The sequence below is a fragment of the Gavia stellata genome, chromosome 8 (genome assembly GCF_030936135.1).
Source record: "Gavia stellata isolate bGavSte3 chromosome 8, bGavSte3.hap2, whole genome shotgun sequence".
Classification (NCBI taxonomy): domain Eukaryota; kingdom Metazoa; phylum Chordata; class Aves; order Gaviiformes; family Gaviidae; genus Gavia; species Gavia stellata.
Genome location: NC_082601.1, coordinates 16,896,287 through 16,919,480, shown reverse-complemented (window position 1 = coordinate 16,919,480; position 23,194 = coordinate 16,896,287). Strand labels below are relative to the sequence as shown.

The 23,194-nt window shown below is 37.8% G+C and overlaps 1 protein-coding gene across 1 annotated transcript; it reads left to right on the top strand.

The window, feature by feature from the left end:
- The first annotated feature begins 1,051 nt into the window (after nt 1-1,051).
- LOC104250432 (cytochrome P450 27C1) lies at nt 1,052-21,533 on the top strand. Its single transcript, XM_059820610.1, has 9 exons — nt 1,052-1,390; nt 6,212-6,402; nt 8,049-8,248; nt 10,882-11,091; nt 12,840-13,003; nt 16,464-16,630; nt 17,417-17,495; nt 18,491-18,694; nt 21,417-21,533. The coding sequence occupies exons 1-9, from the start codon at nt 1,052-1,054 to the stop codon at nt 21,531-21,533; spliced, it is 1,671 nt and encodes a 556-aa protein (XP_059676593.1).
- The last annotated feature ends 1,661 nt before the right edge of the window (nt 21,534-23,194 follow it).

Below are 23,194 nucleotides of genomic sequence, written 5' to 3'. Positions count from 1 at the left end.
CCTCCTAGCTAGAAAAGGCCCCAACCCAAATAAGCCCCCTACTCTCTGGGCATGCGTAGTGAATTAAAAGAGAACTGTATCTTTAAGATGAAGAAAGATACTAACCAATAGGTAGCTAAGGGGTGGGACCAGTAGGCGTAACTAACTTTGACTGTTTAAATACTTGTCATGATTTCAACCGCGTGTGCATGCTAGGAGGAAAAAGCCCCCATGCGTCCAGCGCTGCAATAAACCAGTGTCGGCTTTCGCAACTATCATTTGGTTGGGGGAGTTTTCTCGGTTACACAAACACTTTTGAAATTGTGCAAAACGAAGTGATACACAGTTTGGAGCTCAAGTTCTCTGTGTGTGGTTATAGATCTATACAGCCGAATTGAGGAAAAACTGTGGTAGAACACTGTACAGTTACAGGGCACTGGTTATTCTCTACGGAAGCTGACACAAGCTGCTTATGGAGTCTATTCTGTCCAAAGGATAAATCATTCTGCAATGCAAATAACATGCCCGGGTATTGTAATTTACAGGAACTGTTTCTAAGGTTACCGTGTAAAACCATTGCCATTTGTATGTGGATGCAGAAATGTTTTCCATGTATGTTACAGAATGATGAATGGTACTAAGAGAACTTCTTGCAGAAAATACAGTATCTTCTAACATATGGGAGTGAATTAATGCCATGGAAAAAATAGCCCTAAACACACCTTTTTAATGAAGGAGAAAAATGGGATAATCCTTACGTGAGTTTTTTGCCAGACCAATGGGGGAAAAGAGGGGAAAAACTAAACTTTGGCTGCATGCTTAATGGGTAAATTTATCTGATTTGAATTATACAAAATAATAGGTTCGTTCTATTCAAGTCTCATCCCAGACCCAGCCCCCTTTTCCAGCCCTAGGGGAGGGAGCGTTAAATAATGGTCTGTGTAAACTGATGCTCATGCAGTAAGAGTTTGGGGAAGTGCTGCTTCTACAAGTCAAAGCAGGCAGTGAAGAAAGCGCAACCAAATAAAAAGCAGCTGCAGGAGCAAAGTGGACCTCTCTGAAATTAAAAGACATGTCTTTCCTGACGAGAGTTTTGACAATGAAATGCAAGCAGACGCTTGAATCTGAGAGGGCTTACTTTTACCGTGCAATTTTTGTCAGCAGGTTTCACCAACTGCCCAAACTTTCCAGCAACCAGTCTCTGGAGGTGCAGAAAAACTCAGCAGCAGCGGCAGAGAGCAAAGGCGAGGAGATGGTGGCAGATGCAGGGCGCGCAGGGGAGCTGCTGAAGCCCGCCCCGCACCAGCTCGGCAGGGTGAAGAGCCTGCAAGAAATGCCTGGACCCAACACCCTCTACAACCTCTACGAGTTCTTCTGGAAGGACGGCTTCGGCCGCATTCATGAAATCCAGGTACAGCTTACTCGGCTATTCAATATTGTATTCACGCCAGGATTACCTTAACCTTTCCTTTTTTCCCCTCACAAAACATCGCTTCCTCACCGGGTCACCGGCACCGCAGTTGGGCGTCGCCGCGCCGCGTTCCCGCTGTTAGGAAGGGCGGGATTCGGAGGATCCCCTATTCCATCTCCGTCTCCCGTAGCAGTGGGAGGTTTCAGCGGTTTTGTTTCGGTGAGGAGCCCTCTCGAGCCGTGCCGACACCCGGCTCCCGAGTTCCCCCCTTCTCCTCGGACGTGGGGTGACCGCCTGGCCGGCAGCCCCAGCCTTTGAGCTCGCCCCTGTTTCGCCTTTATGCGTATTTTGCACTTTCAGGTAGGTGCCTCCGACTAAAAAAAAATAAATAATCCCATCTTTTTGAACCGGGTTGTTTCACAAACTTGCAGAGGACTTATTTTTAGCGGGCGGAGCTGGGAACTGTGGGCTTTCCTCGGATGCCGGACCGCAGCACCCACCCTGAAGGTGAGGCCGTGCCGGCAGCCGGGGCTGTTTCCACCTGGGACCGCCTCAGCCGCGCCGCGACTTGCTGAGGCGCTACCGCCACGGCGGTGTGCGGGGACTCCCGCCGCTTTCCTTCCTTCGGCCCGGCCCGGCGCTCCTCTGTTGTGGCCAGAGACCATTTTGTCTCGCCGACCCCCACTTCTACCCTGGCCTCCCTGACATAAATATCCTTCGCATACACAGGTCCCCTGAGGGGGCGGTAGGTGCGCCTGGCCCCTCTGCCGTCCGCGCCGGCCGGCCGGCCCACGGCTGCCGCTCCCCTCCCTTCCCCTCAGCAGGAGGCGGGCGGTTTGAAACCTTGCCGGGGGGGGCCGGGGAACGGGGGGGCAAAGGTGGCGGTCGGCACTGCCCGCCCGCGACCCTCCGCCGGCTCTGCCGCCCCCTCCCCGGGCGGCCCCATCGGCCTGCGGGCGGTGCGGAGGAAGGAGGGGAGGGGAGGGCAGGCGAGGCGAGGCCAGGCCTGATGGGGGCGGGAGGTCGATGGCGGGGTGAGAGGAAGGCGGGCGAAGAGCGGCTCCTGTCACCTGGCGTATGGCAGCTCCCGGAGTACGCGGTGGGGTGGGAGACGGTAAAATAAATCTGAACCCGTGTGGGAGTTGAGAACTGTCCTCTGCGGTTTGGGCACCTCCAGTGCTGCGGTGGCCCGCAGGCCGCGGTGCGTCCCCTTCCTCAGTCGCACCCCGCGAAGGCGAGTGAAGCACGGTGACCGTGCTTGGGTCAGCTGGAGTTGGGTGAGCGAGTACCCTTCCTCTGCACAGCGCTCCTTGGGTGTTGGCATGGGCTGCTGTCTTACCGTAAGGCTGTCTCCATCCAAAGATGAATTTTTTTGGTTGCTTGACCAAACGTGGGTTTCATTCCTAAAAAAGTCACAGTGCATCTCCTGGGGCCCCTTCCCCATGTAGTCCAAGTGATTCTGAAGTGAGCACTTGTGTTTGAGGGAGTAAAGCAGTGGTTTTCACCCTTTTTCAGTTGTGGGTCCCTAACGCTCTCCACTGGCAGTACAGATCTCTTTGGGAATACCTCAAATGTGGCATTTATTATTTTGCTTTTCTTAGTGACCTTTCCCAGATCGCTAGGAAGAGATTCACAGACAGACCCAAGAGGTTCACTGCCTGAAAAATCACTGAAATAAAAAAATAAAAATGAAAGAGATGGAAGTAAAAACAGAAAAGGGAAACCAAACAGAAGAGGACAGAACTTTAAATCTTCAAGGATCAAAACCTGGAAGTTAGGATTTACGAAGGGCCTAAAAACACCAGAAAGAGGCAGGAAATGCTAAAAAAAAAAAAAAAAATCATGTCTGGCTTTGTTGTATTTACCATTGAGATTTCTAAAAAGAAGTGTTAGGCTCCTCAGTTTGTGCTGTGTTTGATGGCAGCCAAACTAGGTTGCTGATGATGAATTGCTCAGCTTAATTGCTTGCTAACCAAGACACATGCAGATGAAACTTTGATTGCTGAAGCTTTTTGTTGCATTTTTTTTTCTCTACGTCTGTGGTGGTGCACAGAATTTGAGAGGCACTTACCATAGTATTATAACACTAAAAAAATACTACCATTGAATTCAAGCTTTCACTGTTCTTTCACTTTCAAAACAGTGAAAATTATTCAAATATTAAAAGGAATAGTAGACAACCTAAATAGTATATGCGTTTCACTACCACTAGCTGATACGTAAATTTTCTTCTTTAATGAAAGTTATTCATAGAAATGAAAGCTGGAGGAAGGATAAGGAGGAGTTACGATACTAGTTTTTATTCTGGTTAGAGCCTCAAAAATCGCTTTACAAATCGTTGGTGCCCTGTTTGCCTACACACTGGAGGCAAATAGGTATTAACTGGATTAATAACAGTCTGTTAAATTTACCAATACAGTGAACATCAGGAATGAATTAATCTGAAACCCCTTGGTAACCAGCACAGCTACTTAAACCATGTCCTTCGGCGCACAAATATTCGTACGCTATATGCAGAAGGGGAGGGGAAGCCGAGCGCTTTTTCACAAAGGAGGTTCTGTTCTCAGTAACATGATTCCAGTTAGTTCTGGCCAAAGCAGTAATGCCTACAGCAATTATGACAAAGGGAAAGCATTTTTAATTCGATGGGGTTAGATCTCTCTTGTCTCATCAGTGCTATGCAAATATAAAGAAAAGAAAGTTGAGTGGGGAGGGTTTGGGTGCTGGCAGTTTGAATTTATGATGTGTGAAAGAATGTCTGGCGTGAGAGTGGTATGTGAGACATGAAAGTGTAATATTTGTAAGGTTTGGAACAAGGGAAAGAAAACCTATGTGGTGACAGAAAATATGGAAGAGAAATTCCAGACATTTCTTTAAACATGAAGTTGATACACTGAACATCATTCTGTTGAAAGCAAGAGATGTCCAAGTACCTTGTCCTTGTCTGTTTCTGGTTTAAAACTAGTATTTCATTTATTTGATTGGATGGCTTGACACTTAGTTTATTTTCTGTTGAACTTTATCCTCCCATGTAAACCTTACCATTGGTGGAAAAAACAAGGTGCTCCATAAATGGCAAAATCTGTTGAACCTGTTTTTCTGTGACTGGTGACCTGTATCCCCCTCACCCCACTGCCTATTCCTTGCAGCACTTATCTCCCAATTCATGCTTTGCTTTGAAGACTCATGCTCTCAATTCTCTCCAAGTTCGGCTTCAATACCCCTAAAATATCTTCAAGGCAAGAGATTCTTTGGGTTTTGGGAGTGCTTGCTCATACATTGGTCTGCATGTGGTGCTTGGTTAGCAGTAGCCCAAGCAGAAACGATAACAGTTGAGTTCCTACTGTAGCATTTCCCTTATCAGGGTGACTAATATGTGTGTCTCTTTTGAATCCAGATGCTGATTTTTGAAAACGGTAAGAATACAGTTGTAGGAGACCTTTAACTCTCTGTTTAACTTGGCTGAAATTGGCCATTGTGTTCCAAAAGTAGTTAAGAGGAGGCTGGCAGAGACCATAATTGCACAACTCTTGTTTTATTTGGAAACCAGGCAAAGAGAGTTACAGTTTTTATAAGCACTTGGTACTGTATGCTGAAGAGTGATTCATGTGTTTTAAACTTATTGTTGGCAATTAAACAATTAATCTCTGTAACAAAGACTGATAAAAAAATATTTCTCATAAGTTAATTTTGGGTCAACACTGGACTTTCACTAGTATAGTTGTATGAAATGTCTTTGATTCACAATCAACACAACTCTGCAAACACATGTCTTTGGATTAGATGCAGGTGAAGTGTCAAAGTTAAATTTTGGTCAGTTTAACTTTTCTTGCTACTTTAACCTGAAATAAAGTCTTTAAAATTTACAGCTGCCTTAAAACTAAAGTCCTGATAATATCTCTTTAGCAACTCCTTTACAGTTTTGGGGTTTTTTTCTCCTAAAATGACGATGTACCTCTACTCCAAGTGAATTCTTGGGAGTTGGGTATTTCATTTAATGACCACGTCGCATGAAATTTGTTTGAAATAATCAGTAAGATTTCGTGGGACAGTGATAGTGCAATCTTACGGGAAAACTTTTGGGGTTTTTTTATACATAATTTAATGTTTTCCAATCCTCTTTCTTAATTGCCTATTGCTTGCCTCCAGCTTGAATCATATAACTTGTGGATCAGCCACTAAATAAATCTCACTGCAGGAGTAAGACCTTAACTTTTCCTTCCTGTTGCAGAATTAATGTATGTCATTCTAAAGTTGACTGCTGATGAAGCTCTCCCAAAATGCAGTTTCTCACTAGGCTGCTATGCTATCATCGTTCTCAGTTAGGTGTCAGAAACTTGTAAGTAGGTTTTTGTAAAGAATAAAATGGTAGAGTAAGTCTTTATTTACAAAAGACATTAAAAGTAAATGATTATATCTTTGTATTATACTGTTAATTTCACCCTATTTACCTCCATGTTTTTCATTTTTTCAGACAGTCTTGCTAACCAGTTTGATCTGAAGAGATGTATTTTTAAGTGCCGCAAGTCCTTTCATCTTCTCAATATTTGGTTTCACTCACACTTTGTGCCTTAGAGCTTTGGGTCTCTTCAGTCAAGAGGTCCTGAATAGTGTGACCTCTCTGTTTGCCTTGTGAATATTTCACAGTAATGCTTAGACATTTTCTCCTGACATTTCAAACCATTCCTTGACTGGAAGGCTGGGGATCAAGTTCTAGATGTGATAGATTGATTCACTGTATGACAAATTGTCAGTTTCCTTTTGTGTTATTTTTCCTTAGTAATACTTTACTTCTGTTTCTCTTTGCTGGTGATCCGGTAGCAAAAACATACTGAGGAATATGGAAAGATCTTCAAGTCTCACTTTGGTCCGCAGTTTGTTGTATCCATTGCAGATCGAGATATGGTTGCTCAAGTCCTTCGGGCAGAAGGTAGAGCACCACAAAGAGCTAATATGGAATCCTGGCAGGAATACAGAGACTTACGAGGGAGAGCCACGGGACTTATTTCTGCGTAAGTGTTGTTACTCCTTCATTTTCTAAGTGTTCTTGTAAAAGTATAGTGATTTTTCTGAAGGATTGTACAGGTCATCTGGGAATTCAGGCTTTTCTGTGTGGGGAAATTATTATGCCTAGTGGGGGGAAGAGGGTAGGAATTTATGGTGAATTGTCTGTTCTGCTGCAAATTTTCAAAGGGATGGTAATGATGCATAGTTCGAATGTGGCGTAAGGTACATTTTTATGCTCTTACCCAGCATAAAAACGTTCTTGGGGAATGTGTATCAACTGGAGATATCTGAGCTGACTCCCTTACTGAAGCAGTATTGCAGAATAGGGCATACTAATTTTGGCACAGCACTGCGCAAATGTGGTTTTATTGCTGTTGCATCCAGTTGGCAGTGTTCTGTGTGGACTTGTTTGCTTTAGCTTTATTGTTCACCGGAGTGCCCCCTCAGTAGATTAATACAGAGAAGTCACTGTATGGTAAATTCACATGGTAGTGCATCCCCATGCAGGAATTTTTGTACGTGGCTGACTCTAGAAGAGTTATCTCTCTTTAAAGCTTCCATAAACCGGCAGTACATGTGGGTGTGGTTAATTGCCACTAGGAACTACTCACTGTCCCCACTGACATCGGATGTTTATTTAGAGGGAAACTAATTTCCTGAGTCATGGACAGTCTTTCTTCCATGGTAGCAAAAGGTGTTATGTGTGGCACTGCAGGCTTGAATCTTAAGCTGCTGTTCAGAGACAAACTAACAGTTCTTTGTTATTGTGTGAAATGAGATTTTAAATCAAGAGATAGTCAGAAAATGTCTGTTAAAGAGATTAAGTTCTTTTACTGGCCAATAAGTTTCTGTACCTTGCAGCAGCATTACTCCAGGTGAAAGAATTTAATGGGAAATACTTACATAGCAATTTAAAATAAATGCATAAAAGACAATTGCCTGTCTTCATAAGGAATTGAAAGATATCCCTGGAACCACTGTTCCCAAATACTCTACTCATATGAATCATGCAGATGCTACAATTCAGATTTTTTTAGTCTCCAGCCCAAAGATTTCAATACATAGCTCAGCTAAAGGAGAATATAGCTGCAAATTGTTTCTCTATAGCTAGGTCTGCTATCCTGTTACTTTGTAGGTTTAGAATTAGGGTAACTGAAAGTGATGTATCAATAATGGCATTTATGGTACTAGCTCAAATTGTTGGATTTGTCAGATCTGGATGTGATACCTGTGGTAATTAAGCACCAATTCTAGGTAAAAGCAATTTTGCAGACTATCCAGTCAAATATTTATTTAAAGTAATGTTAATAAGAAAATTTTGCAAATTTCTTGTGTTAGCTACTAATAAAATACTAATATAGAGACACTTGTCAAATTCAGAACACTGAGTGGACAAGCTCTGTCACTCAGACCAGAGATTGACTTACAGATGTACATACATGTTGCAACACTGGAATTTAATGAGGACGTGCAATAAATACAGAATAAAAATGTAAGAGCTTAATACCAAATATACATTATCATCATTTTTATTTCACCACTTACTTTCATTTGAGATGAAAAATCATAAACAGTTTCATTGCGAAGCTCTTACACAATTCTCCTTAACAATCATTAGCTGGGTATAGACGTTATTAACAATTTCTTCTAGGGAGGGGGAACAATGGCTAAAAATGAGAAGTGTACTGAAGCAAAAAATTCTGAAACCCAAAGATGTGGCTGTTTACTCTGAAGGAGTCAATGAAGTTATCACAGACTTAATTAAAAGAATTCACACCCTCAAAAGTCAAGAGGATGATGGTGAAACAGTGACCAATGTTAACAACCTTTTCTTCAAGTATTCAATGGAAGGTAAGCCCAGGCTGGATAACATCTGTAAAGAAAATGGATGTAAAGCAGTGTGCTTATGGTTAGGCATTTTTGTCAAATAACTAGTGCCCCACTGTGATTAATCTGAAAAGGGAAGCTTGGTATTCTGCATTCAGGTGTCTTCCTACTTTGTGCGTTAGTTATCAGTAGAATTCCTTTGTGGGGTCCAAAGAGATGATACCTTGTATTAAGGGACAATTCCTGTGCAAATGCTGGTTTATAGGTAAAATGTACAATCAAGGCCCTGAGCAGTTTCAGTGCTCTGTATTTCTGTATTAATTTCTCAAGAATAAGGGTGTTGACCTTCTAACAGTGTGACTTATAAAACATGTTAATTTTACAACATACTGGCCGAATTCCGGGTGGGGAATCACTGTGTGATGTATCTAAATTCTGTTCATAGCTTAATGTGGGAAAAGATACTGCTTTCCCCTGCCTACACATGCCATCTGTGGCATTGTTATGCTTGCCTTTAAAATCATCTGCCACTGGCTACCGTTAATGAGGGAACACTAAATGGAACTCCAGCCTGAGCTAGCATGGCATTTCCTGTGTTCTTATAGAAATCTAATGATGATTCATATTTCATGCATTCCTTTAACTGACTACAACCTGATCTTGTTATATGTAGTGCTTTTCAAAAACGTTGGTACTCTTTGCTGACAGGCAGCTGAATAATTTGAGATTTGCAAGAACTTCCAAATTGCTCACCTATGAGGATGCTGTATCAAATGGCTGGCTGGCTGCTAAACAAACCTGAATCTATTCTACATTAATAATGTCTAAAAATGGCATTCAGCTAAGAGTTACCAATTATAAGGAATTTAAAACTCTGAGCTTACAGATGCACTTTAACTGATGGGTTACTTTAAATTCTTCACATTCTTTTAGCTTTTCATTTATAACTTGTGCCTGGCATGCACTTATTTCCTATATGAATTGCGGTTTTAATTAACTTACACTGTCAACTGTCCAGGGAACCAATGTGTAAGATTTTTTTGAAAAGACCATGTAAAGAGCAAAAGAATGCATAAGAACTAGCAATTGCTGAAAGAGGCACAAGAGAAATAAAAGGCATCGAAAAATATCTCCTCAGGAAAATTAGGGAAGGAAGAGTGAGTTGAAAATAGGCAGATTTTAAAATTATTTTTGTCAATAAAGAAGAAATATGAAGCAAAGAACAGGGAAAAAAAAAGTTTATTTAAAAAATATATATATACATATACACTTGAGAATTTATGGAGAGTTTGATGGAAGGCGAGATCAAGGTTAAACATCATATCTATTGTACCTGTTTTTAACAGAAGAAACGGAGAAAAAAGGGACTAGAGCGTTAATAGACCCGTTACTCTAATTGTCTAGTTAACAGTTATTCTAGTATTTCCTGGAAAGATGTGGACAAACTGTTAAGTAATGAATTTAAAAGCACAAAATTTATTTACAAACATTTGATTTGATCCAAATGGCTTTGAGAAATTATCTAAATGCCTTTTTAAATTACCTAATTGCCCCACTGAATTTTAGAAAAATCATTAAATAATATTATTTTGATAATAGGAATGCTTTTTGTACCATACCATGTGATATTTTCATAAATAAACTGAGTAATATGACTTAGATTTTGCAAGTTGGGAGGAAAAATTGCTGGAAACTTGTGGTTAGAAAGTTATTAAAAATGGTTTGCTGTCAAACTGAGAGAACATTTTGGCTAACTCCAGTAGGGCAGTTTCTGGCTGAGTTCTGGCTAATATTTAATAATTTGGGTATGTTTATAAAAACTGAGCTGAGAGATTGCAGGGACACTAATGGATGAGTAAGAATTAACTTGATAAATGGAAAAAATGGTCCAGAGTTGAGAAGAAGAATAATTTAATAAAAAACTATATAAAGTACTGGGTTGGTGGTTTTTTTTTTTTGGGGGGGGTGGGTGGGATAGGTGGAAATGGTATTTCTAGTAGGGATCACTGCAATACTGCAGACAAAACATCTGAGGAAATTCTAGCAAGTCAGGAGCAAGAGACGGGTCAGCATTGTCACTTGCAACAGTGTCACACACATGCTGATTTTCAGGGTCACATGGAGTATGTTGTATATGGAGTATACAAATATATACACATGGAGTATATTCTGATAATCAGAAATCACTGTCTAGAGTGCGAGCTCCTTATTCATTTATGCATACTCATTATTCATTTACTACCAGCTTATGATGAAGAAAGGCTTAGCCACTGTTAGAAACTCCTGCATTATCACCAGTTATTAGAAATGTCTTTGGACTTGTATGTCCCTGTACGTTCAGAGGCCAACACAGCAGGCTCAGGATTTGTGGTGCAATGCAAAACACAGCAAACATACTGGAGGGATGCTCTACTTCTGGTGGGATTCCTGGCTGTCTTCTCATGCTAAGCATTATGGGCATAGTAGCCACTATCTCGCTACAATGTTTAGCTGGGATTTTTCACTGTGTTTTATATTTCTATTTTATCTGCTTCCAACTGTGGTAATAACTAAACATTTTTGGAAGGTAGTTCCATTATGTTAGCATTGTAAATCCTTAAATTATTAATATGTATATATGCATGTGTATAGCAAATTCTTTGATTTCATATGTGCAGGTGTGGCAACCATTCTGTATGAATGCCGGTTGGGCTGCCTGGAAAACAACATCCCACAGCAGACTGCTGAATATATTGAGGCTCTGGAGTTGATGTTTAGTATGTTTAAGACCACTATGTATGCAGGTGCTATTCCCAAATGGCTTCGTCCACTTATTCCAAAACCCTGGAGAGAGTTCTGCAGATCCTGGGATGGACTCTTCAAATTTAGTAAGATTTAGTAGTAGAAAAGTTCAGCTGTATTTCTGCAGGTTCTGTATGTGTTTGAACAGGACTTGCTGAATTTCTTGTCTAAAATTATAAGAAGACATTGTGGTAGAAGTAAGTTTCATATTAAACTCAGATTGGCCAAGGGAACCATTTTAAAAAATACTCTACTGAAAAAGAATTTTACCAGTACACTTTAAACATTCCCCTATTTTACACTGCTGTTTCTTCATTTGTCTTCATCTGTTTCAGCGCCCAGTCCTTACTCCAGGTCCGAGTTCTTTGCCAAGGCTTTATCTTAAGCCACTCAAATTTTAATAAGGGTGGTTTTGTTGACTTCAGCAAGTTTTCAGTCAAGCATTCTGACAAATAATCACCACTAAAACTGACTAGAAAGTTAAAAAATGAGACTCTAGCAATTAATTAAACTCTTTGTGAAGTTTATATATACACATACAAGCATATAAGTTGACATGGAAGTACACTGCTGTACCATAATATGTTTTTTTGTGAATAAAGCATTCCAGTCTACTTTATCAATCAGCTTTCATATAAGTAAGAAGAAAGAGTTGTCTTTGCAATATATAGTTTTATTTTTTTTTTATATTCTGGAGTGTTTAAAAATCCTTGAACCCTTTTTCCCTCTCTAATGTTAGAAAGCTGCATGCATTTTTTAATTTAATTAGCACTATTTGTCTAGGTAGGTCTGTGTACATCTTCTTGAGAGTAGATGCTTTAGTTTCTTAACCTTTAATATGCCTAATATGCTTAATTTTTAATGTGTATTGATCTGTACCCACAGTAGGCATTAGGGAATCCATTTAATGCTGATGCAGATGTGTTTTCTGTGAAACATGTACTTTTTTACACTGCCACTTTTAAATTATTTCCCATGATAAAGCACTCTTGTTCCCTTTTGTGGGTTAAAAACAACAACAGACTTTCAGCTTTATCCTAACAGCAGCTGAAAAACTGTTCTTGAGGAATTTGTTCCATTTGAAACTTGTTATGCTGTTTCTTTGTTTAATCCCTTTGTGAAAAAGGAATTAAATGGTGAGAATCACTGTACGTGATGCGTGTGTTTGTGTAGGTTTCATAAAGGAACATGTTGGTTCTAGTTCTTTTTTTTTTTTGTAAGCTCATTCTGTGAGGCATTAACTTCCTGAGGATTTTTCCTCTTTTTAAAGCCCTTGTTTCACTGAAGATGCTGTTTGAAGTCACTAAAGTATAAATGGGACTGTGGGTGAAATTGCTCAAAATGTCATTCACTGAAGTTTTTCAATTTTTCTTATTACTTGATGCTCCTCATCTTTGTCTTCAGTGTGATTCAGTACTGTGGCTTTGACCTTTTGGTTGCTGCCAACAACTTGTAGCAGCCGCTGTGTGCTGATTTGCAGCATGCTCTGCAGAGCTCACCACTTTTTGCAGAGCCATCAGAAAACAAGCCAGGTGGGCGTAAAAACCTGAGCTTCCTTTAATCCCAGTCAGAAACTATAGTCTCTTGTGTCCTTCCCTTATGCTCAGCATTCTCATGCTGTGAGCTACCAAGGTTCCTGTCAGCTCTGTCTTTCCTTACCGTCAGTACCCAAGGACCTCCACCACCACTCTCTTATCTTTTCCCTGAGAAAATAGATTCAAATATTTTGTCTTTTTATGGCTATGTAGCGTAGCATAAGGGGGAAATGTCATTACTGAATGGAACCAGCAGAAAAATAAAAATGGAGGCTTAACAATTTTTTTGAATCCCAAAGGTCAAATCCATGTTGACAACAGATTGAAGGCTATTCAGTCTCAGCTGGACCAAGGAGAAGTGGTGAATGGTGGGCTACTTACATACCTCCTAGTGAGTAAGGAACTTACTTTGGAAGAGATCTATGCCAATATGACTGAAATGCTTCTGGCAGGAGTGGACACGGTAAGTGTGTTATCATTTTTCTTGTGCACAACTGTTTTTGTAAATCAGTACCATTCGCAGCTATCTTCAGGGGAATTATGTTGTTTATAAGGACATAATTTCTGATACATTTAAGTCATTACATCTTTAAAATGATAGAAAATACTTACAGCACTGTGTAATCTCTCTACTAGAATGAAGTCAGTGTTGTTCTGTTTTAGCTGTTGTTTACAGGAACCCATCATTTGGGAGTCAGTTCCATAGTTTATTAAACGGATAAAATAGCAATCATCTTTACATTTGTCTTGAATTTCACACATTTTCTTTTCCTAGTTTGAATATCAGGTTGGTATTTGTGCTTCTTTAGGTAGAACACAATAGAAAAGGCTGCTGAAACTTAGTGTGAAAAAATTGATCAATAAAGTCATATGTAGAATTTGGTAAAGGATTTTTACATGTGGCTAATTAAATCAGCTGGGACACATTATGGATCGGATACCTGGTTTGTGCTGAAGTCTATTAGGAGGGGTGTGTTAGGCCAGCACTATGTAGGTAAGGCATAAGTTTGCCATCCATGCTTGTGTTGGCAACATACAGTCAGTCTGAGGCAAAGAGCTGTGGTGATGGGCCTCAGCATTAATGAGGCTAGCGTATGAGGTATGTCAACATCTAGTGAAGCATTTTAGGTGGCCATCTTTCCTTATTCTTCTGATTTGTCATCTAGAGCATTTGAAGAAACATTAAGGTCATGTATATATCTTACCCTCCTTTCATTCATATCCTTACCCTCCATTCATTTCAATAGCTTAGTATTGACGGCAGCATGACAATCAGAAGAATAAGAAAAGATCAAAATGAGTTATTGTATTGTATATACAATGTATATGGAGTTATTTAGAATATCAATGAACACTATTATTGTAAATGATTGTAAATTATCAATTTTTAAAAGAAATCTATATGAATTTGATAAAGAAAGTGCTATGTAGGACTGTGTTTCATAGTCTTACAGTAGGAAAGATTAAAATAAGTAAAAAAGTAAAGTAGCCTTAAAGTAAAAAAAAACCTCTCTGGATAATTGAGTTCAGATTTTTTTGATTTAAGAAAATTTGTAAGGTTTCTAAAGAAAACAAAAAAACCCCAACAGTAATACTTTTGAATTCCAAAATAAGGAGCATATGTAAAGCTTATTTATGTGCTGAAAAGTATTCCATTGCTTAAATATCCCAAGGGCTTATGAGTTTGGAGAGCCTTTTGATGTTTGGTTCTTAAGTAAAGCACAGTTATTCATCCCATTAATTTTCTGATCTTTCAGATCCTTAATTTTCCATTTTTAGTGTGCGAGAGAGTTTTCATTAAACTAAAAGGACAGTGTTCAAGTTCATGCCAACAAGAGGTTCTCTTTCTGTTTGACTCAGCTTTCTCAGCTGGCAACAATCATTTTCTGAGAGGATACTTCTGATTTCCTCATTTCCAAGTACAAGACAGAAATTGAGGGAACCTTTTTTCCCCTACTGCTGTCACTTCAGATCTCATTTTATCATAGAAAATGAAAGAAGTTTAGAGGATTATAAAAGCTTTTAACAAAATTGTAAGGCAGTTTTTGGCTACAAAGCATTTTGGCTGTCCCTGGAGCAGTGCTAATTTTTAAGAGGTTATGAAGGAGCTGGGAACCTGGAAAGAAACAGTGTTTATATCAGAGAAGTTCTGTATACAGCTGGCACAATTGCCAGCTCCTCTGAGCTCTGAGACGAATAGGGCAGGGTTGCATTTTAGCAAGGGACAGCCACTCAATATCACAAGAAGAAAAAAAGAAAGGTTTTGAGAATGATACTTCTAGCATTACACCCCAGTTTGAAGACAAGACGTGAAAGGTCACCGTCATGATGAATTTGCATTCTAATTTTATCTCAAATGTAAGCCCATAATAAGACATTTCCAGAAGTTGGAGGTTTTACCCATGCATTGTTTATAACCTTAAGCTTTGTTGTGCCAATGAGTGAGAAGCTGGAAATAAAACTGTTGCCTTACTAGAAAGTGAAACTCGTTGTTTGTCTTCATTATACAAGTTGAAAAAAATACATTAAAAAATAATTCAAGAAAATTAGGGTAGAGGTTACTATTTTTCTCTCTTAAGCACTGAAAGATACTAAGAACAACACAGGTAAAGAACAGAACGATTACTTTGTCACTTTCTCTGCCATACTTAGGAACACTGAAAATGCATTTTTCATGGTAAGCTTTCTGTCTTCAGTGATGGTTGTGAGGGAAATGGGCTCAAGTAAGGCCATTTGCTTGACCTTAATGTCTTGGGTGCAGCTGATAGTAGAAGCAAAATGTCCTGAGTCTGTCTGGTATTTGAATGGGACAGTCCCTGAAATCCAGGTAGCTTAAACACAGGGGCTCATGGTTAAATGAATGGTAAATATTGGATCGCAAACACTTAAAGAGTTGAAATACTCTACTTAGTTCCATGTTAGTACAGATGGAGTGAGTTCATGCTCTCAGAGTGTACCCTAAACCACAAATGTGCATTGAAGTGCAATTTTTCCAGCTGAGGTGAAAGAGGATTAGATCACAGAATCAATCACAGAATCACTAAGGTTGGAAAAGACCTATAAGATCATCAAGTCCAACCATCAGAAACCAAGAAACAGATGATGGGTTCCTTTAAATCATCCTGTGCTCAAAGTTGAACTGTCTCCTGCCTTGTGTTCTGTTTCTTCCTTCATACAAAATATTTTAAAATTATTTTTCATAAAGTACCTCTTTTTTTGGAGCCCTGATGATTATTAGAATCATTAATTATGTGGAGTGTGTGGTATTTTAACATTTTGGGGCCACTTTAAATATATAAACTCTTTGAGCTTCCTTAAGAAAGCTTTCAACAGGATGCTGAATGTCAGTCAAGTGGGAATTTTCAAGAGGTATAAAGTGCCAACTGTGGTGTAGCATTGCTTACTAAAGGATAAAGTATAATCTTAGCAGTGGTAATATCAATTCTGTTGTGTGGATGCTATGAGGAGACCACCGTATGCTTATAAGGGGATGGTAATGTTCTGAGTAGTATTCTCTTATCTTGTTTCCTATGAAATGTTTTTGTTGGGAAGAAAGAGGAAATACATATTGAAAACTAACAGTTAACTTAATCCATTGCTGTTTGGAGTGTTTATGTTTCAGTATTGTTTCTGTAGTTTTGTTTGCATTTGGGTTTTCTGTTGCTTTTTAACATTTCACTGGGAAAATATCAGCATGAGTTGTTTTGATAAGTGGGGGATTTTTAGATAGAAAAGGGATGAAGGAGGGGATGATGAAGTCTGACAACATCCAATTGAGTCCAGATATGAATCACTGCCAGTCTGTTTTATATCTTCAAACGTATAAAACACATAGCTGCAAACTGATTGTTTTTCTTGACTTGAAATTATTTTTAGTCTAATCTTGTTGGACTTGATGGTGATGGTTGTGGTTTCTTCCTTAGACTTCTTTTACATTGTCTTGGGCAACATACTTGTTGGCAAAGCACCCTGAGGTTCAACAGCGTGTTTATGAGGAAGTAGTCAATAAGCTGGGGAAAGACCAAGTTCCTGTTGCTCTGGATGTCCCAAAATTGCCTTTGATTAGAGCTGTGCTGAAAGAAACCTTGAGGTAAGTAGCAGACAACTGCAATCATTAATTAAAAAATTGAATTCCATATGGTTGTAATGGATTTTGAGTCCATGTTAACGTTTGTATTTAGTTGTTACTGCTATTTGCTGCTTCTGCTTTTGTATTGTAGCAGTATTGTGTCCAAGGATGACCAAGCAATGAAATATGATCGTTTATATAATGTTTAATGTTTTTAAGTATGGTATAAGTAGGTATAAGTAGTATCACATACGTAGGACATGTCTGTTAAGGTAGGTAATTGAAAGCTTGATTTTTGCCTTTTTAGTCTGTGTGATGGACTGTAACAACCTCCTCCCACACACTACTGCAAAGTACCACTTTGCCACTACAATAATTTTAAGCTTCTTGACTTAAATTGAAGGCATGTGCCATGCTTTTTTTATATGTTTATACCAAATGCTCATAGTGAGGGGAGTAAGAGGATTTTAGAGAAGGCATCAACAAGGCTTTTTCAGCTCCCAGTAGTGCCAAAACATCTCCATCTTGACCAATTGATTGCATGTTTGTACACGTGTAAAGCAAATAGATAAATAGAACAAATAGCTCAATCTGCAGTTACTAGTAAATAACTTCTCTCAGGTATTAATCTCATTCTCACAGATGATTCAAGGTCTTTGAATCTCCAAGCTGTTCTGTACTTTTGAAAAAGCTTTTTTTCATGCATATTGCATTCATATTGCATATTTGGGAATGCAAATTGGAATCTAAACTTATTAAGTTGTATTAGCTATTACTGTTGAACTTCTCATAAATATTTGTCTCTAGGTTATATCCAGTATTGCCAGGAAATGGAAGAGTGACCCAAAAAGACTTGATTGTTGGAGGATACTTGATACCTAAAGGGGTAGGTTCTGTTGCAGTCCTCTACAGAGAACACAGTTTAATTTCTGTGTATGAAATGTGATTTGTTACAACATATATATACTTCATTGATTTCAAAAGATTTCACCAAGCTAGAGCATTAAGAGGAAAGTATTTCAATAATACCCATTTATATGACAAAAACAGATTTTATAATTGACTTGTTGCTGTTGGTTTTTTTTAGATTTGGGTCCTCACCTGCTAATCAAATTTACCATCATTACTTGTTCTTAATATTCTTGAGGGTGGAGTCTATTGATAACATCTCTGTGCAATGTTACAATTTGATTAAAAAGACATTCATTAGTCTTGCAGTATTCTCATTCTTTGCTTATTAATTCCCTTTGTAGAAAGAGTTTAATTTTCTTTTCAAATTATGAATCTTTCCTTTATACTATTCAAAGATTACACAGAGATCGTGGTAGAACTGTATGACTCTATGTTAAATGACAGCACTTCTGTGTTAGACCAACATAGCTTTAAAACAATGAGGATTCTTAATGCTTAATACAGTTATTTAAATATTATTCCACACACATCCCCTCTTCCCCTGGATTTATTTGGAAACATCATCACATCAGTTATTGCTGGTTATTTTTCCAGAGTTGGGTTGTTTTTTTTTTTTCCTTCCCATCCTCTGTTTTTTCCTTTTCCATTGTCTTGTATCTCTCTTCTCCCTTTCTCTCGTACTATCTTTTTGAGACAATTACCAATACTTGTGACTTTTGTTCCCATCTCCTTCCCCACTGCATCTTCTTTAATATATCCAGCAACATTTAAAACAACTCAAAGATTATTTCATTTGACCAGTTGAGAAAGGGATCTGATTTTCTAGGTATCCTTTTTTCTTCCAGAATTACTCAAAGATACTTAATTTTTATCACCTCATAATGCAGTAATTACAGTAATTACAAATGCTTTTTTATTTTGTTATGTGTATTGGAGTTAGCTAAATGTAAGTATCATTTATTTCCTCAGACTCAGCTGGCACTCTGTCATTATACCACTTCATATAGCGAAGAAAATTTCTCAATGGCAAATGAATTCCGACCTGAGCGCTGGCTGAGGAAAGATAATTTGGACAGAGTAGACAATTTTGGTTCTATCCCCTTTGGTTATGGCATTCGAAGTTGCATAGGAAAAAGAATTGCAGAGCTGGAAATCCATCTTGCACTGATTCAGGTTAGAGCTATGTGACAGCATTACAAGAAGAAAAATATGTTGGTATGATTCTTTTCTATGTATAGCATTTCTGCACCTTACAGTGCACAAAAACTTTGTTTTGGAGTGTTGTCTGGCATACTCATCCTGCAAAGGCTTAAAAAATTGAAAATAATCATGCTTGAAATGTAGCATACTCGTTAAACTACACTGCAGAAGAAAAATTCTTTATAGTACAAATGAAGTAAAACTAAAGGTAAGATTGTTAAGGAAAGATATGGATTTAGTACAGAAGGTTTTTGTAAGCAAATTGGAAGTTTTTCTTAATGTATATTAGAATGGTTACCTGCTCAGTTTCAGTATTTTAGTTACAAAGAATTCAGTACTTACAAAGACATTAAAAAGTTTTTATACCCTTGTACTGACAAAAGTGTTACAACAAATAGTAGAATTTTCCTATGGTCTGTGGTTTTCTGTCCCTTCTTGTTCTTTCTTCTAACTTTATTATCAGCCTAGATGAACATAATTTATAGTTATATAAATAGTACATATTGATAGATATTGTTTTCCATTGCTCCATATCATAAAGAAAGCTTTCCCAACAGCTGCTACATTTTTTGTCGTTTACAAGACACCCTTTAACTCAAATACTGAGCTCAGATTATGCAATCAAAACTCAAAGATTTGGAAACTATTTGTAATTACTTAACTATAAAAATATTTAGACCCATTATATGTATTCAAAGCACAGCTTGATTGAATTTGCCTTAGAATTTCCTTAAGTAAACTCCTAGAGCAATCTCTGAACAATTGACATCTGTCTGTTGGACCTCAGAGTGAGATAGCTCTCAGAGGGCTGGATAAAACAAGCACACTTGCACCCTTTTGAAAAGGAGGATCAAGGAAGTAATACAGAGCCTACTTTTGTTTTCTGGAAAGAAACTAGAACAAAATAGCACACAACCTATTTACAAGCATTGAGATGATATTTAAGTGATTTAAAAATAGAAACACATGAAGCATGGAGCTGATCAAAGAGAAATTGTTTCAGACCAGTCTGATCTCTTTCTTTGACTTCATCACTTACCTAACATGGTGGATATAAAATAAATTATGTATTCTGACTTCAGGAAGTATTTTCACATGTCCTATACATTGTTCTCACAATTAAATTAGTAAAATTTATTCCAGATGGAAGTACCTATAAAATGCATGCACAACTGGTTAGAAAAATATAGCTGGAGGCAGTAGCTGTCCGATATTTGCTGTTGAACTGGGAAAGCATTTAATTAAAACTCTATGAGAGTCTGTCCTGCATTTGATTTAGGCTGTATTTTCATTAACAGTGTAAAAGATGGATTAGAGAATACTTTCAGAGTTTGCATAGGATACGAAGCCGACATGAATTAAGTTAAAATCAGAGTTTGTGAATATAAAATTACAAAAAAATGGAGAAATGTTCCAGAATCAACACAAAATTGTTCACGAAGGACAGTTACAAGTTACTGCTCTTGAGAAGAAATCAAATGCATAAATACGAATTGCTGACCAACTGGCTGGATAATTACTACTGTAGAAACAGGCTGGAGGGATATAGTAAAAATTTGGTCATCAAGAATGATGTTAATTCTGACAAGGCAGTGTAATTCTTGGGTATATTAACAGTATTAACAAGCATGTTGTATGTCAGAAAGAGGAGCTAAATTACTCAGTCTTACGAAACACTGGTGAATCCTCAGCTAGACAATGATAGGCAACTGACCTTGTGCACTGCATTTTAAGGACAATATAGTCAAATTGGAGGAAATTCGGAAGGCAGAGAGAATAACAAGAATGAGAGGTTTGAAGAAGAGAAGAATGAGTTGAAAATTTGATCAAACATCTAACACTGAAAAGGTAGTTATATATAGGAGAATAAAGCATTGTTCATCATGCTTACTAGGAGAAGGATAAGAGAAGATTGCTTAGTTTATAGGAAAAAGTGTTTGAGATTTAATATTAGGAAAAGTTGAGGATGTTGCAGTATTTCCTTCTTGAAAGTTTAAAAACAGATAGCTGAGGTATTCTATGTTCAGCTTCAAAATGGGTGAGAGAAATCTCCTGAGGTTTGTTTTAGCCCACAATTTCTGTGATTTATGTTTGCAACTGATTCTCTCAGTTTCATTAAGTGTATGGAAATAGAGGTTTAATGTATAGAGAACCTGTGTCATTGAATTACAGTGATTCTGTTCAGGAGAGGTTCTAATATTTGACTGCTTCAAGTATGATGGTTTCACTTGGTGCACTGGATGGTTGCTGTTGCATGTTTGTTTTGTTTCCTTCTGCCCAGAAAGAGAAATGTGTGTGATGGAATTGGGACTCTTTTATTGCTTTGTTTTATAATTGCACATATTATTTATATTAAAGGAAGTGAAATCAAAAACACACAGGGAGGAAGCTCATGAGGTTTGAAAGAGACCTTAGTTTCTTTGATAGCTTAGACTGTTTAATCTAGTTGTGTGGAAATACTTCAGTAAGGACTGGCTCAGTCCTCCCTCAATCAGAGGAGGAAGATTTTTAACTATAATCTTCACCTTGTAACAACCATTTTTTTCTTTCCTGTGTGGGAATCGTAGCACTTAAACTCCACAGAATTGGCAACAGAAATTTTTTTTGTGACAGTCTGTTATGTTCTCTTCTCCAAAGTCTAATCTTCATCTGTAATTTTGCAGCTTTTCTAATACTTTCCCATTTATCTTCACAGTTGCTTCAGAACTTTGAGATCAAAATTTCTCCCAAAACCCAACCAGTTCATGCCAAAACCCATGGACTTTTGACTCCTGGAAAGCCCATCAATGTGAGATTTTCTAACAGAAAGTGAGACTTAAATGTTTTGGAAATACTTGTGTGATTTTCATGAGAACAGACTTGCATCTTATGGATGTTTAATCATGCTTGTTCTCTGGTTTGTAGGCACTGGGCAAAATGATCAAATACTATGTTCTGCATTAGTTCTAGCAGTACATAAGAGAAATTACCTCTCCTATAATAGATAATAACACATATGAAAATATATACCAAAAAAATTCCTTCTTGCACTGGGAATCTCCTTTTACATGGAAAGATTTCTAGTAATAACAGCACACGCATTGAAGAAACCCAAAATTAAATTCAGACATGTCAGTATCATTCAGGAGTTTTGTTACACTGCTTTGTCATAAAAGTCAACTACTCAGTGAGTCTATTTGAGAGCAAGAGGATTACTATATAATATGTGAATTATTAGCTGCATTTATGAGTTTGTGTTTTCCTGTTTCTTGTCCTCCAGTGTTTTTTAAAAGTTTCCACCTAACATTGAAATTACAAATCATTTTTCTCTTGTCTGTAAAAACATTTATACTGCATGTGTTAAAAAATTAATACAGTAATATGAAAAGATAGAAAAAATATAATTTATGTCACTTTGTTTAGACTTGAAATATAGAACAATTAAAATTTATCCAAACATAATCCCCATAAAATGTTTCTATAGAATTTTTTCAAAAAATTAAAGATCTTAAAAATAAAAGTTTAAATGTCACATTGTAGAGTTATGAACCCAGACATTGTCCTCATCAACAAAGCATAAGCTGAGTAGAATAGCACAAGCCACTTTCACTGTTCTAGCTAATATTATGCCAAACCCAAATGTAAATAATAAAAATGAAGTTGTTGTTACATTTTTATCATTTAATTAAAATGCTACTATTAACTGTCTTCATAGTTCTTCAACAGTAGGAACTGGAAACTTCCCATTGTAACATGCTGAACCCATAGGCAGGTGCACAGTTGCCTTCTGTAGGGCGGAAATGTGACTACTGAAGTATTTGGAGATTTTTTACTATCTAATGTCTAATACAAAGAGTGGACACCTGAAATGGTTTTTTTTAATTATTATTTTATTTTTCCTATGACAACTAACAGAAAAGTCTCTCTTGAATGATACTTCAATCTTTAGATAACTTTAGTATCACTGCACTAACCTTACATTCTCATTTTTTAGAGAAACCTTATACCTTGGGACCATGTTATGCCTTGAACAATGCTCAAGCCTGCATATCTTAATATGAAATTAACTATGTAATTATGTATAGTTAACTGTTTACATGTCAGGCTCTGACTATTGTTTGTGAGGTAGTTTAAGTACTGATAATCATAAACTTCTCAGACATATGCAGGGTTAGAAAAATGTTGTGCAGCTCATTTTTTAAAATGATGGTATTTTTCTGTGCTCATCTAGCTATAAGAAGGGTACAAATTAAATAACACACTGTAGTTTCAATGGTGTACATGAAATTCCACATAGCTAACTACTACAGTCACATTGTTGTAGTATTTTGGTTACTTTTTGTAGTGCCTTTTCAAGGTCTTGAAAAAAGAAAAAAAAATCTCCTCTGTATGGATCTCGTATATAAAATAATAACTTTAAGCAAAATTGATCTGATCTGTGGGAAGATTAAATGTTTACATGATGACTTTTAAAATGTTAATCCTGTATTGGAC

Bases quoted from the DNA above. Each gene is read 5' to 3' on its own strand.
- LOC104250432 (XM_059820610.1), top strand. From the start codon at position 1,052: ATGTCTTTCCTGACGAGAGTTTTGACAATGAAATGCAAGCAGACGCTT. The intron at 1,391-6,211 runs GTACAGCTTACT...GTGATCCGGTAG, and splicing joins GCCGCATTCATGAAATCCAG to CAAAAACATACTGAGGAATA. The intron at 18,695-21,416 runs GTTAGAGCTATG...TTATCTTCACAG, and splicing joins TCCATCTTGCACTGATTCAG to TTGCTTCAGAACTTTGAGAT.